Here is an 18626-nt window from a genome sequence, read left to right as displayed (position 1 = left end):
ATGCCGCGCATTTTATTGAATTGAACTTTTCAATTGACTTTTTGTAAGCAAAGGCAGCAATCCATCTAATTGCACAGCTGAGAAATTATAATCATTTAACATCACTGGAAAATGTTGCTTATTGATTGCTTTACAACACTGCTTAATGTTATAAAGCTTGTTATTTACTCTAGCAAAATATATTTAACATATAAAGCGTTTTATTGCATAGTTATCTTAAATAACTTTGTGTATTTATCTGCTCTAAATTTCCATACTTACGAATCGAGCATATTTTCCCACACTGAATTGAAGTATATTTTCCAACACTGGCAGCGACAGCTTGCTATCAGTTACCCTGTATTACACTTGCATCCCAAAAGACGCATCCGCTTCACACACAGTTTCTTATCGGCAGCTGGTCACACAAGCAACGACTGATTTCTCAAATATGCAGCGTATATATAGACACAGTATATATACAGACATTATATATGTACACTATACACATATATATTTGTGCCGATAATTACACTGAACAGCAGTTTGCAATCAAATATTTGCGTTTCAAGTGTCTACCAAAAATAGTTAATGAATGCAACGCCAACATTTGTGGGTGCCTAACAAACAGTCAATGGGCGTATGCTTAATATTTATGAAATTTATATGGGCTCGGCATGCTCAATAACACTGTGCAACAAGTGCTAACAATTGCTAAATAGCTAACAAATTGCTGTTTGGAAATTGTATCTTCAACTAAACAACAACTTGTGGCAGCTTTGTTTGCGATTTATTGTTGATTTCAAAAAGTGAAATACGATTCCCTTGTTGTACAGTGTAATTAAGTGTATGCTGCAGCCCACAGAGTGCGTCGTCGTCGTCTTTGCTGCCGCTGAACAAAAAACAAAAAGAAGCAGAAAAAAAATCAACAAAAACAGCCGGCGGCTACGTGTTGCAGTCTCGTTGTGGCAAGCAAATGAGCAAAGACGACGCCGCAGCCGAAGTCGAATCTGAAGCCGCCAACTGCAAAATATTTCGTTGAATATTTGATGAGCAGAGCGCGGCAATATAGATACAATACAAATATCATTACTATATAGAGACCCAGATAATGTATATAGACGAAGATATATGCAAATGTATTTGAAAAATCACATGGCAGATGTGCAGTTGGTGAATGAGCTGCTCCACGATTTGCGGCACATGAAAAGCGATTGTGTTAGTAGTTAATGAAAATTCAAAAAAATACAAATGCGAAAAGAAATTTCGCCATTAAATGCCATTTTAATTAATGCAAACTTTTTCCATTTTCGTATCGTTTACAGCTGGAGCTGCTGCAGCGCAAGGTGGATGATCTGTCAGACACACAGAATATAGCCGAGGATCGCACAACGCGCACCAAAACAGAATATGCGGTGCTCCAGGCGCGTTATCACATGCTCGAGGAGCAATACAGAGAGGTGGGTTACAGTTTTGCAAGCACTGTTATGTAGTACCTTTTTTAATAACTGCTATCATTCTGCATATTTTAGTCGGAGTTGCGTGCCGAGGAACGCTTGGCTGAGGAACAGAAGCGTCATCGCGAGATCTTGGCGCGCGTGGAACGCGAAGCCTCGTTGCAGAATGAGAACTGCCAGATGAAGATAAAAGCCACCGAAATCGAGGCGAATGCACTGCGCGATGAGGCGCAACGATTGCGTGTGCTGTGTGATAAACAGGCCAATGATTTGCATCGCACCGAGGAGCAGCTGGAGCTGGCACGCGATCAGATTGCCGCACTGCAGCAGGAATACGATGAACAGTTGCAGACGCTGCGTCGCCACGAGCAGGAGAAGAAATCCACCGAGGAGCTGATGCTGGAGCTGAGTCACGAGCTGCAGCGTGCCCGCGAAGAGAATGGGGCACGTGCCATGCCCACCACATCGCCGGAGAGCATAAGACTGGAGGAGCTGCATCAAGAGCTCGAGGAGATGCGACAAAAGAATCGCTGTAAGTTGGTGAATTACTCAAAATCTTTATAGAAAACTAATTCCATCTCTATTTTAGCACTCGAGGAGCAGAACGAGGAACTGCAGGCCACGATGCTGACGAATCAGGCCACCATGCTAACCAATGGCGTGGAGCAGGGTCGTCATCTGTTGAGCGGCACCCTCAACAATCTGGCTCAGGAGCTGGAGGAAATGTCACAAGCTCAGGTGTGTATTCGAAATGCAAATTTGCTGCTATTTCCCGCTTTTCCCCCCCGTCCCAAGCTTTGAAGCCTTCTTAGTACTTAGTACTGTCCACTCAACAACTTTAAAATCAACGCCCACGCACAGTCACGCTTGTAATTGTTGCACACAGTTTGAGAGTCCTGCTGCATACACATTGTGCCCGTTGTACCCCATATCATATGTCTATATATATTATATATTGTATCTATTGTATTACAGGATTCTGTGGATTCAGCCACATTAGCATCCTTAAGTCAGGTAATGCTTAACCACCAACAACCACAAGAAAAAACAATAGCAAACAAAATTCCAAATATTGAAACGCAACTAAAATCGAAACACAACATCACTCGGTTTTGGAGCCACTGTGCATGCGCTACAGTTTTACGGCCACTGTTTTTATGGTTTTTGGTTCATGTTCCTTAACAAATTCTTTTTGGCACTCTTTTTACAAAATGTTTAATACAAAATTTAAAATTATGTGTTGGGTTCATTTAGTTTTTATGAAATAACAAGAAGAGGATGAAAAGGTTTCATTACTTTGCCTGACTTTGTGTTAACCTCAGCTTTCACACGTTGTTCAACACTAATCAGTATTTTGTATGCACTTGCAGCTGCAACAGGCCTTCCAGGAAAAGGAAGATGAGAATGTCCGTCTAAAGCATTACATCGACACCATCTTACTCAACATTGTGGAGAATTATCCCCAACTGCTCGAAGTCAAGCCCATAGAGCGCAAGTAGATGAAGACGACGACGAGAAAGAGATGGAGACGGAGAAGAATAAACAGCCCAGACACTTTACAGTTTCTGTACCACCTAACGTAAACTCAACATAGAAACACACAGATGAAAGAAAAAGAAAAACAAACCAACTAATTAACTACTTTAAATGATATCATAAGCAAAAATCCCATATATTTATGTATATTTAACTTAAGTCATAATTTATTTTATAAAAAATTTATTGTAGTTTTTAAACCGAACAACACAAAACTGATGAAAACAAAAACCAAGAAGAAAACCTAACGCAATGGAACAGAACAAAAACAGAATTGTGTGAAATTAGTTAAAATTGTTAAACTCATTCATTTTTTCGTATCCCTTTTATATTAATGTAATTGTTATGTATAAAAAATTCATGTTTGTAAAATAGAAAGAACAAAAACCCAAATTGTCTAAAACGAAAAATCGTCTATCCAATTATTGTTTATAGATTTTGTAGTATTGTTGAACCTTGGAAGATATTATCTATAAAAAAAAAAAACAAATGTTTAGAATCTAAGAAGAAACACCTTTTAAATGAAACAATATTTATTAACAATTTTAACTAGCAACAATATGACGATATGTTTATATGAACCGTTCCCTAGTTTGAGTACCTTTTAAAGAGTTTTATATGCGATATTATTTCAGATACGTTAAAAGAGGCAGCCTGTGGTTTATTTTACAGAAATGTTTTACCTTTTTGCTCTTATTTCTGTTTTGATATCTTTCTATCAAGAGCCTTAGGCTGCCTCGCATATATACTATATCCAGATCCAAGAAGAACCTATCAAACAATTTGCGTTTATGGTATGGACAATCCCCAGGATATGTAGTCGGAGTTTTAGTTAGAATGAAAAGCAATTATTTACAAATAATTACACAGATAATACTAAACTGCAAAACTAATCTTATCTGAATTACGTACTACGTATATTATAATCGTATGTAAAACCTATATAGATGGACGTAATGTGCAAAGGTTTAGGGATCGTTACTGTAGAAAACCCCTCCGGATATGTTCAGACGATCCCTAATTAGCTTAGACTAAAAAACTCAACGAAAACTTAATACATACATAACTCAAGTGGTCAACTCTTCTATATGAATATATACAATATTGAAAATCTATATATAGAGAACTTTGCTAATCAAAATATTTGATGCCTTATAATGATTTATACCAATTAAGCAATTCTTTTGTATCATATAACAGTGTTGTAAAAGGCAAAAAAAGAAAAGTTTTAAGCTTTTAGATAAAACTAATAAAAAAGTCCATTACAATTTATGTACATCGATATATATATAAATTAACTATGTGTACATGTCTACGCCTAATAATATAGCTTAACTACATACTATATGATTTACACCAAGGAAGTGTACGAAACAATACTAAAAATAAAAATAATAAAAAAAGAAGTATTTTATAAAAACAAACAAACAAACAAACAAGAGAGTGTTCAGTTGTTCTTTGGAGAATTTTCGAATATGAATTAATGCTAATGAAGCGTTGACAAAACCCACCCAAAAACAATAACGACAATAATTGGTGGATTTATGGAGGAAAGTTTTGGTGGGAACCGGTTTTGCACTGTTTGCCAGCTGTTGCCTTGAACTTGCAACCGGTTGGCGAGTTACATCAGGGATTGTCCGATAATGTATTTAAGACGTTGCCAAGACCCAGTTCAGGACACAGAAGACCCTCGAGGTGAAGTTACAAGATGTTTAAGCTCAGTTTCGTTTTGGCCACAGGTAAGAGCTTCCATTTGCGGATCATTCAATACTTGACTGATCAATCTCTCTACTTTCTTCGTAGTGCTGCTGTGTTCCGTAATTGTCACAGCGCAGGTGAAGCCAAATTCAGAGATCGGCCGGGTTACAGTCCAAGTGCCGTTGCTGGTCAATGGAAAGCCCGTGATCACCCAGGATAAAGTAGATGATGTGAAGGAGGAGGTGGCGCGTGTTGTTGAGGTGAAACCAGGCAAGGTAAGCACCACTGAGCAGGTTGTGGTGCCACCCACTGTGAGCAAGCCGGTGGCCAAGGTGCGCAAGATGAGAGCTATTGTGGAAACAGTTAATCCAGGAGTACCTAATCCTGGCAAGCCCAACCCTGGCATCCCAAATCGCGGTCTGCCCAACCCTGGAGTACCTAACCCTGGTATGCCCAACCCTGGAGTTCCAAACCCTGGCATGCCCAATCCTGGTATCCCAAATCGCGGTTTGCCCAACCCTGGAATGCCAAACCCCGGAATGCCAAATCCCGGAGTGCCTAACCCTGGTATGCCCAATCCTGGTATCCCAAATCGCGGTTTGCCCAACCCTGGAGTGCCCAATCCTGGCATGCCTAATCCTGGCAAGCCCAACACTGGTGTTCCTCATGTGGCTGCCTCAGAGGTTCAACCCGTCGTCGTACAAGCGCCTGTCACAACCATGACCCCAGTTGAGATGCCCAAAACTGTGGCGACAAGAAACTGCTTCCAGCTGTTGCTGGGCGACATGACGACCACGCCCCATCCTATGCCAATGCCGCCCACTGAGGCCGAGAACTGCGACGCGGTGTGCACCAAGTTCGAGCTGCTTCCCATCTGCGCCACTAATGGCGTCTGCATCCATGAGTTCCCCAATCAGTGCATTATGGATAGCTTTAACTGCAAGCATCGTGATTCAGCGTTCCGCGAAGTCGATGAGCAAGTCTGTCGCAGGGGTTTGTGTGCAAGGCGTTGCACTCCAGAAGATATCAATATGTAATTTTAATTAACATTGTACTTGCTTCATATTATTAAATTTGCTTATAAATAAAAAATGAACTTAATATCATATGAGCACCGTTTTCATTCACTTTTTTACTAGAGTTTAAAATGCACAAAGGATTGTTTGATTTTCGACTAGTTTTAATAGAAAATTAATGGATGCAACATTCGGAAATTCGAATTTTTAGTTTGCTTTTGTTATAAGCATATTCGAAAAGCTCAAATGCAATTACGAATACTTTTCGGATTAGCAAGAGAGTGCTTAACATGAAGCGCAGCCTTTAACTCTATGAACATTTGCAAAACAAATTTATTTATTCAACTCGTGGCAAAGCTTCAAATGAATGTAAGGAGCTTAGAGTATTGCTCGCCTCTGAATGTTTTTGATTCACAGCAAGCATTTTTATAATCTCTTTGTTATATAGGAAAGTTCAGCGGGGATCTCTAGGTACTCGTACATTCAACTACTATCTCTCGGGAGTCTGTGTCTCGTTGTAATAACTTTACAAGGAAAGCTGTGATTATTTCAAGAATTTGATCTATTACACTTTGGCCTTCCTTGTATTCCCAGTACGCATTTGTAAGTGCGTTTAATGCTGCCAAATTCTTGCTATAAGATGACAGTTTCACACGAACGTTTCGTTATGCAATTAAGTGTAATTTAATCACCAATTTAATTAGTTCGTTAAGTAATATTCATTTATTAATGCGCGCATGCAAGCAACGCAGTAATTGCAAACGTGCTAGCAGAGTTAATCGCTTAGTGGGCAAAGTGTATCAAATTACATATTAGTTTTTGCAGAAAATACTCTTTGCGGCTTTGCTTCCGTATATTTTTAGTTTGATATGTTAAAATATAAAATATTATTTTTGATCAGCTAGAAGCTTTTGCACAGCTTCGCCGTATTATATATAGATAAGATTCATTTAAGTTTAATGAAGTTGTAATATAATTGTACAAATATTTTCCCATTATACCGAAGATAAATTCTTTAAACTACTAACAATAAAATATATAATAGAAAGCATTAAGTATAAACTGTACATATATGCAGTAAATGAAAAGCGTATACATAATATGCGAGATGTATAAAGTATACGTAGTATATTTAGTATATGAAGAATACGCGGTCTATGTAGGGTATAAAGTATACGTATTATAATTTTTATATGAAGTATACGTAGTATATTTAGTATATAAATTAGAATATTTGAAATATGAAGAATATACTATATGAAGAACACACATATGGGCATTTCCCAAAGTCGCGAACGTACGTTCGTACGAGATAAATTAAAAAAATAAAATCGAAAACAAACGTTTCCTGAAACTTTTTTTTTACTCTTCGATAGCATTTGTTTAGCTCTTTGGTTAGTGTAAATTATGGGGCTTATCGATTTTTAATTTTCATAATATTGTCAAAAAACATGCGGTCGCGAACGTACGCAAAATGGAAGTCGACTTTGGCTTAATACAGTAAAATGCAAAACTCTGCGAATTGAGACGGAATATTTTAAAGAAATGACTTTACTTTTAAAATAGAATTATGTAGCTTTCTATTAAGTCTACTCCCAAGAAAATATCTCCATTTATTTATTTTTAATTTAATTAAGTTACGGTCGCGAACGTACGGTCGCGAACGTACGATTTTTCCATGTTGTTTTATTTATTAAATTTGTATTTTTACCACAACTTTTTTTTATTAATAACTTCATATTTCATGAAAACAAACGGATTTAATTCAATTTAATGTGTCTAATAACATTTAAAAGCAAAAAAAATAAATTTTTATTAAATATGAAATATGTACTGAAATTTATTAATAGCAAGAAAAATATGTAATAAATAATAAGTAATAACTAACAAGTAATAAGTAACTGCAAACAATATAGTTTTCAAAAACAAAAACAAAAAAAATTTTTTTTTTTTAAATCCATGCGACGCTAGTAAAAATCGACATAGGCTTATAGGTAAGGTCGCGAACGTACGCTACTTTGACAATCAATAAAAAAAGATTGGTTTGAGTAACCCCAACGATTTTTTATATTTAAAATATATATACCAAAATAACTTAACACGTGAAGTTTCATCCACCTGCTTGTCCTTAATGCGAAGCAATTACAATAAAATGATGTTTTCGGTCGCGAACGTACGATTTGAACATAGATAAGAAGCAAAATAAAAATTAACAGTTAATTGACATTTTTTCGCTCACTTTGCATTTTTTATCTTATTATTGGATTGCTATTAAGAGATTTGGTAGAAAAAATGCAAACATATCTTATGTTTTTCTTGTGAAATAATTAATCAAAAAAATGCATATAAAAGTAGCTAAATGTGAAAAAATTACATTTTTTCAGTTTGCAGGCAAATTTTTTTATAAAAACAACGGAGATTTGCTACGGATCCATTGTATTATGAATTATTATGAAAATTTGGATATTTCTTTATGACATTATACAAAAAAATACAATGAATGTGAAGATTTTTTTTTTCGCTCGTGGTTTACCATTTTTTGGGAATTGCCCATATGCGTATACGTAGTATATGAAGTAAACGTAGAATATTTGGAATAAAACATCCGTAGCATATGAATTCATTGAAGTTATGCAATGTCTTTAATTACTTCCTTCGTCATCGGCTAGAAATTCGATCTCTTTCGATCTTTGTACGTTAATAGCAAAATTATACAAGATCAATTTTTTAATAATATGAATATGTATAGATTTATTTAAGTTTTACAACTATCAACTTCCAAAAAGCCTTTAAATATATTGTTCACATTGTAATTCCTAGTTCCTTGCGCTCTTCGGGGCTGCAGAGCGGCACGTAGCCCAGTATGCATTTATAGTTCTCAACAATGTTGAAACGCTTCTGAGGATTACGGCAATTGTAAGCGGCCATCGTGCAGCGGCTGGTGAACAGTTGCAGGCATTGTCCGTTGTGGGCGCAGACGCTTAAATCTTGATCCGTACAGCTGAAGTCACATTTATCCGGCACAGAGTGGCTCATCTCATCCAGCCAGACGACCTCGCCCTGCTGATTGACAGCCGGTAAATGATTGCGCTTTACGGGCAACACACTAGCGTTGGCAACGGCGAGCGTAACGAGGACTACAAGGGAAGCAAAAGGAGAGAGAAAGTTACAGTTTGAGTTGTTGGAGCAATGCTTGTTAAACTTACACAGGCAAAGTGGCGAAAAGTGTTTCATTTTAAGCTGTTTGGACTTGATAGTTGTTGTTGTAGGTTAACCTTGCTGTGTGTGCAGCAACTGTTGAACTGTTGATTTTGTGTCGAGTCCATATTGTTTTTATAAGAAAGTTTTGTCAGCTTTTTGGCTCTTCAACTTGTTTATCTGATTGCCGCTTGCCTCGCATAATCCTTTATTTTAACACCTGACAAAAATATGCAAAACTGTAATATTATCAATGTCATCATCTTTTGGGGCCTGCCATTTATTCTGATTGTTCGCCTGCCAAAAATAAAAGCTTTTTGTGTTTGCTCGTCCCGTGGGAAATTTGCATATTTAGTACTTGCTTTGCTTTTGTTTAAATAATAAATTGCTGCGGCATTTGGTTATTGTGTAGAAATTACAATACAAAAATATTTAAAGCATACTTTTAGGCTGGATGCCTAAACTACTCACCCAATGCATTCTAAACTGTAAATGAATTGAAAACAAGTAAGAACTGAACTCGTTATTTAATTGAAATTCAATTGTGTTACGCTGTGGGCTTAAACCACATGCCACGCCCCAAGCACGAGGTGTTGTTAACACAAAATATCTCAAATTTTGTGTAAAATAATATTCTATAAGGAAGTGCGAATTAAGTGCGATTCAAACGAATTTCCGTCACAGTCAGTCGATCGTTGAGGCAAAACGAAACCAGTTCCTTTGGGATGAGCGCAATGCTTTATAATTTAATTAACATAAAAAGTGCATTAAAATATAAAGATGCTGAAATGCTTATGACAAATCTTGTGTGCACACATGATACTCGATCAGTTCGTATATAAACTGAGGGCTCTCATCAAAATCGTCACAGAACGCAATCGAGCGTCGTTTGGAAAGAGTGCAAGAGATCAATAATAAAATGAGAACTTTCTACGTATTTGGTAAGTGGGCGGGATAAAGTGAAAGGAATTTATAATAAAAATTGTCTTTGCTGCAGCTCTGTTGTTGGTGGCATCACAGGCCGTGGAATTGGACAAGCCAGAGCAACAGCTTCCCGACAAGCTTCCCGTGCATATTCAAACACTGATAACGAATCACATCAATCATGTGCTGCAGACGACAACGACGACGACACAAAAACCGCATGGACAGACGGCCACAGTATTAACTGGCCACGTGCCACAGTTGCAAGGCGAGGGAAAAGGAAAATCTACAATCGCTGTGCCGCATTTGGATTTGCTGCCGCCACATGTTGAGCAGCCAAAGACAGTGCCGCAGGTGATAAATCATACAGCAACTGGCACATGGCAGCAGTATGCAGCTCCTGTTGCCGGCCATAACAAAGTGGTGATGCCGCCGGTATCACAGATTGTGGTCACAGTGCCCGGCAAGCAGCCGCAACTGCACAATGTTGGCGACAAGGTCAACCAGCTACACCAGAAAGTGAGCTATATAATGCAACAGGCCGAGAAGCATATTCCCCTGGCCATCAATCAGGCGATCAGCGAGCGCGAGAAGCTCAACGCACAGAAGGAGAAGCAAAAGCAAAAAGAGACGCAACACAGCAGCAGCAGCACATCGACTACCTCAGCGCCAGAGCACCACAAGCTGCGTTTGATTTCATCGGAGGAGGTGCAAGTGCCTGAGTTGACTGAGGCGCAACGCGATCTCCAGGAACTGGGCAAATGCAACTACAATTGTCCCGAGAAGGCGCTTCCCGTTTGTGCCTCCAATGGCAAATGTGTCGTCGAGTTTCCCGGTCAGTGTGAGCTAAGCCAATGGAATTGCTTCAACACCAAAAATGGTAAGTTTTGCTAATGAGAGTAGCTGGGCAATCTATTAGTTTAACTTCATTTTCAATTTGCGTTTATTCAGTGTTCAGCCAAGTGCATGATGACGAGTGCCGGAACACGATCAGATGCTATGAGCGTGATATGCAGTAAGCAGATACTCAAGGAGAGGTCTAGAGAGATGGAGAAACTGAGATAGAAATATAGAAAACTGTATTAATGAATTTACAATTAAATTTTTAATAAATAATAACTATGCAAATATTGAAAAATAAATTTGTAGTATTATTATTTTAACAGATGGCTAAAGAATAAAATGCGAACAAGAACTTATGAGTATCTCATTACTGTAGACTTTGAAAGGATATTTACTAATTATCAAATCCTTATAATAATATCCTTATTATAAAATCCTTACACAACATCAATGCTCAATTGAAAGAATTCTCTATATTTCACTTCAAGGTGCATTGAATTAGCTTTCTATTCGGGTCTTTTGATTTCCTTAAAACACAAAGCCCATAAATTAATTATTTATGGGGTACCAAATCCAGCAAAATATTTAAATTCGACTTAGCAGACCTTGAGACTGCACTTATGTGTTTTTCCCCTCAAAGTTTCCAGCTTCAGCTTCCTAACTAATAGAGTTTGTTTTTCTTGCACTCACTTAACAACAAAACTGATTAAAATTCATTTTTCTAGAGTATTTTCTCTAAAAATGAAAACTTCTATTAAAATCTGATGCTCTTTCTAGAGTATTTTCTCTAAAAGAAAACTCTTATTTAATTCCGAATTCTAAATAAAAACTTCTATTAAATTCATTTGCTTTAAATCAATGTACAAGATATAATTCAATGTCGTTTCTTATTTAGTATAAGTATAAGCCAAGTTGCTCACGCCATTCACCACTTGCGATTTAAGATTTGTTTACTTTGCAGCTTCGATATGCTTCAAGATTTTTCCAAAGTTTACTTTGTATCTTAGCCGAACTTGACTGTTGAGAGCAAATATGGTTTAGCTTCTTTTGGCAACAATCAAATGCTTAAATGTTGCTCGTTACTCTTCAGATCAATTGGCAATTGTCTACTTTATCAATACTTGCCTCAAACGCTTGCCACACTTTCCACGCACACACACACACACATATACGCAGACATTACTGGCAATCGCAGTCTGACGGCAATCATCCAATTTGTCAAAATGGCTTATTAACGGATTTGGCCAAAGCCCAGAACGCCAAACGCAAAGCCAAGTGAATGCCAATACTCGCATGAAGGCCAATGCCACATTGGAGAATCGAGGTGCAGGGAGAAGAAGCAGAGAGATGGACGAGTCGAAGTCGCAGTCTCAGCTGTTCCAATCGAATCTGTCTCCGCATTACATACAGTAATTCTCTTTTTTCTCTGATTTGCTTGTTTTTTTCCTTTTGCTTGGCTTTCCTGCTCGCTTATCAAATGTGGCCGCATGCAAAGACATGCAAAGAGTTCGATAAGTGACAGACGCCTCCTGGTTTGGCCGCCTTGTCAGCGCTTTCATTCCCAGTGTGTGTTTGAGTTTCGAACTACAAACACACATAAGAACGTGTCTCGGACTTGGCCTCGGTCTAAGCCAGAGGATTTCAACAGACTGGGACATAGATTGGGACGTTGTCTGACTGGCGGCACTAAGACCTCTTGCTCCCATTAAAAAGCACTTTATGAATATGCGGCGAGCCAAAACGAAATCATTTCTTTTCGTTTGCCAGCTTCGGCTTTAAATTTGCATACGATTAGAAAGGGTATAGTTAGGGTATATAGTGGCGGGTAGTTTGCAACAAGAATTCTTAAGAAAGGAAACTAGCAGATTTATAACAAACTTTGTTTTTAAGTACCTGAATACTTTAATCTCTTTTGATCTAAGTTTCTATTTTTATTGTGCATATTAATTAATATTTATAAATTACAGTTTAATAAGAATAAGTTTCTCTTTTAAAAGGTGGCAAATTAGAGTCACTAAAACTAGTTTATATATTCAATTGTGAGAGTAGCAATGCTTTTAATGCAAGCTTTTAAAACTCATCAAGTCTTGAACTTGAACAGTTGCATTCTTGATTGGTTCTTAGTAAAAGCTTCTGATATTTGATTATTACATGTGACTACTTTGAAAGTGTTTTTTTTATATATATTTTCAGATTGTTAGAGAAGTGCATATAATAGAACATTGCGACCTTATATCTTTTTAAAATAAATAAATTAAAATAAATTTTATAAATAAATACATATAAAGGAATTGATAACTTCTTTATCTTACTTACCTAATAAGCGTGAATATTCTATATAACACGTATTTCGAATAGTAAATTTGCAAAATTAGTACAAGAACTGGCTGATTATTGGTCGTCCTATGCCATAAATCTGTTCACTTTACAATATATTATAATTTTGATGCATATTATAATATACATAGAGAAGTTTGTAGTCGGTGAACTACACTGATTTTCTTTTTTAATTTTTTAAAAATGCTTCATTAACTTTAAAATAGCTTTTCATAAATTCAGCATATTAATCTTTATTATTTGATTTGTCATTTCATTTTTTATTTTTAAAATATTTAATAGACGCAATATTTTAATTGAAATTATTTGAAATTATTATCTAATTATTATCAAATATTTTCCGTATTCATGCTCTTTCATTCCTTTGTTAGGGTATTTACATGTGTGGCACTTAAATGTCGGTTGCCTTAAATTCTACTCTCTTACTGCAACTGCGATGTCCATGTGCCTTTTGGGGGCCATAAATTTCGCATTTGCAGTTAGCTTGAGGAGCTGCTCGCCTCGCTGGTTGTCTGTCCGTTTGTACTGTGCTTGTCTGCTGAGATGTTCTACAAATATTTGACTTAGTTTCGCCTCATCTGGAGCGTTAGTGCATTGGAGCATTGGATACGTGAAGCTGCTGCTGCCCATTTGGCTGCCTGCTGCGTGTCTGCCACGCATGCGCCATCTTTGCAACAGTGTCTCTAGAGGGGCCAAACGAAAAGCACCGTTAACTGGAGAACGCTGCCTTATCGCTGAATGTGTTGGCCTTTTGCTTTGGCAACAGCTTCTTCTTCATTTTCAGCTGCTGTTGCTGCTTCGAGTGCAGCTTCGTTGAATGCCAAATGCGTGAGCTGTGGGCTGTGCCACAGTTGGCAACAGTTGCAACAGTTTGCTGCCAGTTGCCGGCAGTTGACTCTGCGTCAGCGGAAATGCAATTAACACTTTGGGCCATAATTGCGTGCCAAATGCATTTGACTTGGCCCGAAAACAGGTTTAGCGCTCTCCTCTCGCTCTCCCGCCCAGCTACAGGCAATGCGCTTGTTTTGATTTGCTTGGCTCATTTGCAAGCAATGTGGCCATTAATCAGTTTTTGGCCGGCGGCACGAAATCACGCATACGCCAAGTAGGCTGACAGATACTCTAACTAGTCGGCTCTCAATTAGAGCAGCAATTGCCATTGTTCAGCATTTAAATGTGCCTGCCAAATTAACAATCATTTGCCAATGTTGTGGTTGCTCCTTCTGTCTCGCTCGAATGTCTTAAAGTTAAAATGGAATTATATATGGCAATCTGCGCTGGACAGAGTTTTTAATACAAGTGAAATTAATTGAGTAATTTGATGAGAGAACGCAGTCGAAACAATTCAACAAATGAGCCAAGGGAAGAGCGCCGACTGAGACAGCGTGGAAATTGTAGCAGATGCAGATTGTAAGGCCAGACAATAACAACAAGAGCAACAAGAACAACAAATTTAATATAAAGCATATTAACTTTGATGGCAAATGGCCGCAGGCTGCGACCATGGAAATGGAGATGGAGTCATGGATTTTGTAGTCATCTGTCAAGGCGTTGGCGTCGAGTCGAGTCAAGTTGAGTCGAGTCGAAGTAGCTGCAACACATGTTTGATGATGTGCGCGCTTTGAAGTCAGAATCTCAGCAGACAGCAGCAGCAGACTCATCGTGGAGGCAGGCAGTTAGCTTCCAGCTTCCAGCACTGCCCCAAAAGTCTTATACAGTCTGAGGCTGAGTGCCCGGTAGTCGTGGGGGCCACATGACAACCGTTTAAAAAGGTTTTATTTACACCGAAGACAGGCCAGGCAACAAGGCAACAAAAGCAGCAAGCAAAACCGAATCCCGATTGGATGGTCAACTCTCGTCTGGAGGCGATATACGAACGTAGTATATACGCTTAGAGTCGTAGTCAGATCAGAGATCTGGCAGAGAGGCAGCTGCCAGCGTTTGGTCGCGTTGTGCGCAATTAAGTTGCCAACAACTTTGAAATTATGCAATTATGGGTATGAGAAATTGCCTGGAAATTACATGAGGGACTTGACGAACCGCAGCCAACCAACGAACCAACCAACCAACCAACCAACCAACAAACAACACAGCCTCAAGTTGAAACAAAGACGAAGACCAAGACGGCGTTGCTAAAGCTGTAGCTGATGGTGCTGCTGATGCTTCTGATGCTCAAGCCATGGGCAACATCATGAGGCGACGCTGACCAAGTGCCTGGGTCCAGCTATAACATCAAAACGATAGTCACTCCACTTGATTATTTATTAAAACGAAAGTTAAACAGCGAAAGGAAGCAATTTTTCCATATAGAAGCCATAGAAAGAGCAAACACTGAGAGAATCTTTGAAGAATGTTATGCAAATTTCTTTTGAATCAGAGATATACTTAAATTTCGTTCATATAGGAATGAATTAGAAACTCTTTAACAGAATGCTGGTCCGAATAAACCTGGCGTTTATATAATGATGAAATAATCGTCATTTAAAATATGAAATTCTTAATTTAAGAATATTGTTCTTATTTAGTAATAAGACTTTTTATACTTTCACGAACCATTTTTTATATTAACAAAGTTTTAGACTCAACACATTTTAATTTGCAGTAAGAAATGTGCAGCTTTGTTTTTTTAAGATTTTTTAATGTTGTCCTAACAATTTTGAAATTATTTTTGTTGAAGCTCAATCAAAATCTAGGAATTTTTTAGGGAATAATCAAAAAAAATTGTATTTTTTGATTTATTATTTGATTATTGAGCAATGCCTCCAGTTTCACCACTTATAAATCAAGAATAAAAAAAAATAAACAAATAAATAATAAACAAATAAAATAAAATAAAATAATAAATGGTTTTAGTGAGCGAGCAATTTTGTTGGAAAAAATTGTAAAATTGACACAAATTTAAAAATCGTAAAAAATTTGGTAAATGAAATTTTGAAAATTTAAAACAAAAGTAAAAATCGGCAAAATTTTGGAAATTGACAAAATTGTAAAATCGGCAAAAATTTTGGAAATTAAAAAAATTGTAAGATCGGCAAAATTTTGAAAATTGAAAAAAATTTTAAAATCGGAAAAATTTTGATAATTGATAAAATGTAAAAATCAGCAAAGTTTTTAAAAATTGAAAAAATGTAAAAATTTAAAAAATATTGTAAAATCGCAAAATTTTGGAAATTCAAAAAATTGTAAATTCGACAAATTTTAGAAGTTCAAAAAAGTAAAATCGGCAAAATCTTGGAAATTGAAAAAATTTTAAAATCGGAAAATTTTAGAAATTGAAAAAATTTAAAAATCGACAAAATTTTGGAAATGGAAAAAAATTTTAAAACCCGCCAAATTTTTGGAAATTGAAAAAATGTAAAAAACGGCAATGATTATGAATGAAATAATAAAAAAATCTTCATAAGGGCGGAGCAAAGTTCGCCGGGTCGACTAGTAGTTGAATAAAATAATGTTTCAATACAAAGATTGAGGTGTTCAGTCTGCTAGTAACACGAACATCAATAAAAAGCATTGCAATCATTTTGCTCAGTGTTGTGGAAGCTGTTTTTGCTCCCGAGTTGGCAACGATATGCTTGGGTTCCTGCTCAATGGATCCTCCTCTGATGAAACTGCATACGCAATTCCCGCATGCTTTCATGATGCTGCTCGTATCGCAGTTCTACAGTTAAAGCCAGGGTTGAAGCAGAGTCTGTCGCGGTGCAAGGAGCGTAATTGCCATGTAAAGTGTGATTAATTTGTAATCATCAAAAAGGCAAAGCAGCAGCCAACAGCCAACTGAGACTCAGTCAGCAAAGGCAACGAAGGCAACTGAGAGTGATAGAAGCAAGTTGGCAACTGCCACAAGATGCTGCTACGATATTTGCGCATTTTGAGTAGCTGCAAATCTTGGTGGCAAAACTTTAGGGTACTTGAGGGGTTTATACAAAATATGTTAGATGTGTGTTCTCCCACATACATAATTGACTTTCTGATGCTTTTTGAAAGCACACAGAAAATTCAGCAGTCTTTGCAGCTGGCAAAAGCCTAGTAATTAGATTCCACAACAGTTGACAGATAATATTTCAATTAGAGTGGATAATTAAATGAAAGTTGCTTTTTGCGGGTATAAGTTAGAAAATTTTTGAGGCAAATAATTAATAATGTATTGCTTAAATTTGCAACATAATTTCATTATGACAATAATAAATTCTCCTACTAATATATAATATTTTATATACATATGTTACCGATGATCTTGCAATTTTATATATTATAGTTTACCTTCATTTCCAAACATATTTAAGAACGTAAAAACTAGCCTGAAAGTTACATTTTCTAATAAACATAACTTAAAAAAAAAAAATTCTCTATAAAAACACCCATACGATCTGTTTTTCTAATATTTCATAACAAGGAAACATTTCCTGATATTTGTAAATAGTCCTGAAATCGCTGAATAAAACTCTTCATTTTCTAACTCGATTTTGTATCAATGAGCTTTGGAAAAGCATCCGACGGCTAGAGCAACTAGCACTAGCTTTATACAATTAAACCATATTATACTTTAATAGGACCTATAGAGTCTAATTCTATTATATCTGGAAACTTTGAGTTAGATTTGATCTAATCAATTTAACGAACATGTTTTTGGTAGTGTTTTATCTGATATTTTGTAATGTCATTCTAATAACATAATTAGTAGAATTATTTTTTAACATCATAGTGATTGTATCAATGGCTTAGAATATAAGAAGAAGACTACGTATTTCGGAAAGCACAGATAGACATGGTTTTATTATTAATTGCACAATCAAAAATTATTCATGAATTTGTATATACATATAGTACATAGGTGTGCGCCTTTTTTATATATGCTAGTTGTTTATTTTCGGGACTTTTGGGATAGTCTTACATAGTTTATTATCATTGCAAAACATATGGAAGTTGGACGCATCCTGTTTAACTGATCAAATGCTTTTAGCACAAATTGTAGTTTATGTTGTCCTTCTATATTTCCCATTTTATTTTCGAATTCAAGATGCATATCGAAGGTTTCATGTATGTACTTCGTCTAAAAATATAAGTATTCAATTTTGTTATATACTTCACAATAGTAAGTGTATTTATAATATCTTACCCCTGGAACATTAAAGCACTTGTCCTTTACTTCCTCGATATTCGTTACATGTTGAATCCACATTGGATACCAATATTGATTCTTATCAAACAGTATTGAACACAAATGAGGTGTTTGTATCCTGTAAAGAGTTGGTACCCACTCTCGGCGTTCATATTTGAAAACATCTAAAGTAGCCTGAAATCCACATGTTGTGGCTTACATAGGTTTTTATTAAAAATATTCTAGGATTTTACCTCAATACGATCCGTTTTTTGAATATCCCATACCAACGTAAAATTTCCCGATACTTGTACAAGATTGTGATGTGAGACTCTGGTTATCTCTGATAAATTTGCAAGTCCATGAAGATTGAGTACACTCTCCGGTTGATTTGGGCAATCGCTGAATAAATCTTCATCCTCATACTCGGTTTTGTATCGATAGGATTTGGTAACGCTTAATATTCCGACGATTACAGTCAGTACCACTAACTTTGCACGATTAAACCACATTATACTTTGAAAATACCCTTGGTCACCT

The 18626-nt window shown here is 36.7% G+C and overlaps 5 protein-coding genes across 14 annotated transcripts in view; 3 read left to right on the top strand and 2 right to left on the bottom strand.

The window, feature by feature from the left end:
• LOC117567785 (rab11 family-interacting protein 3) overlaps positions 1 to 3062 on the top strand; it is a 50193-nt gene extending 47131 nt beyond the window's left edge. For 6 of the 10 annotated variants that reach the window (XM_052005397.1, XM_052005396.1, XM_034248002.2 and 3 more), the window contains 5 exons: positions 1305 to 1439; positions 1512 to 1968; positions 2026 to 2174; positions 2412 to 2450; positions 2807 to 3062. In XM_052005397.1, the coding sequence (XP_051861357.1) occupies positions 1305 to 1439; positions 1512 to 1968; positions 2026 to 2174; positions 2412 to 2450; positions 2807 to 2935 (909 nt within the window). In that variant the 3' untranslated portion in view covers positions 2936 to 3062. Of the gene's footprint in view, positions 1 to 1072; positions 1198 to 1304; positions 1440 to 1511; positions 1969 to 2025; positions 2175 to 2411; positions 2451 to 2806 lie in introns of those variants that run through there. The other 4 variants (XM_052005399.1, XM_052005398.1, XM_034248001.2 and 1 more) reach the window with 2 other exon arrangements.
• Positions 3063 to 4601: 1539 nt separating this feature from the next.
• On the top strand, positions 4602 to 5776 carry LOC117567789 (ribosome-binding protein 1). Its single transcript, XM_034248012.2, has 2 exons — positions 4602 to 4711; positions 4776 to 5776. Exons 1-2 carry the CDS (start codon positions 4681 to 4683, stop codon positions 5705 to 5707), a joined length of 963 nt encoding a protein of 320 aa, XP_034103903.1. The 5' UTR covers positions 4602 to 4680; the 3' UTR covers positions 5708 to 5776.
• A 2692-nt stretch (positions 5777 to 8468) lies between these two features.
• On the bottom strand, positions 8469 to 9003 carry LOC117567792 (uncharacterized). Its single transcript, XM_034248016.2, has 2 exons — positions 8893 to 9003; positions 8469 to 8823 (listed from the first exon to the last, which is right to left on the bottom strand). Exons 1-2 carry the CDS (start codon positions 8918 to 8920, stop codon positions 8489 to 8491), a joined length of 363 nt encoding a protein of 120 aa, XP_034103907.1. The 5' UTR covers positions 8921 to 9003; the 3' UTR covers positions 8469 to 8488.
• Positions 9004 to 9741: 738 nt separating this feature from the next.
• On the top strand, positions 9742 to 10922 carry LOC117567791 (uncharacterized). Its single transcript, XM_034248015.2, has 3 exons — positions 9742 to 9825; positions 9882 to 10688; positions 10760 to 10922. Exons 1-3 carry the CDS (start codon positions 9804 to 9806, stop codon positions 10825 to 10827), a joined length of 897 nt encoding a protein of 298 aa, XP_034103906.1. The 5' UTR covers positions 9742 to 9803; the 3' UTR covers positions 10828 to 10922.
• Positions 10923 to 17849: 6927 nt separating this feature from the next.
• On the bottom strand, positions 17850 to 18598 carry LOC127565399 (uncharacterized). The gene is made up of 3 exons (XM_052003562.1): positions 18341 to 18598; positions 18105 to 18281; positions 17850 to 18038 (listed from the first exon to the last, which is right to left on the bottom strand). Exons 1-3 carry the CDS (start codon positions 18596 to 18598, stop codon positions 17850 to 17852), a joined length of 624 nt encoding a protein of 207 aa, XP_051859522.1.
• Positions 18599 to 18626: the final 28 nt, after the last annotated feature.

This window comes from Drosophila albomicans, chromosome 3 (genome assembly GCF_009650485.2).
Source record: "Drosophila albomicans strain 15112-1751.03 chromosome 3, ASM965048v2, whole genome shotgun sequence".
Lineage (NCBI taxonomy): Eukaryota > Metazoa > Arthropoda > Insecta > Diptera > Drosophilidae > Drosophila > Drosophila albomicans.
The sequence above is the reverse complement of the archived record's forward strand: the minus strand, read 5'-3'. Positions and strand labels throughout refer to the sequence as shown.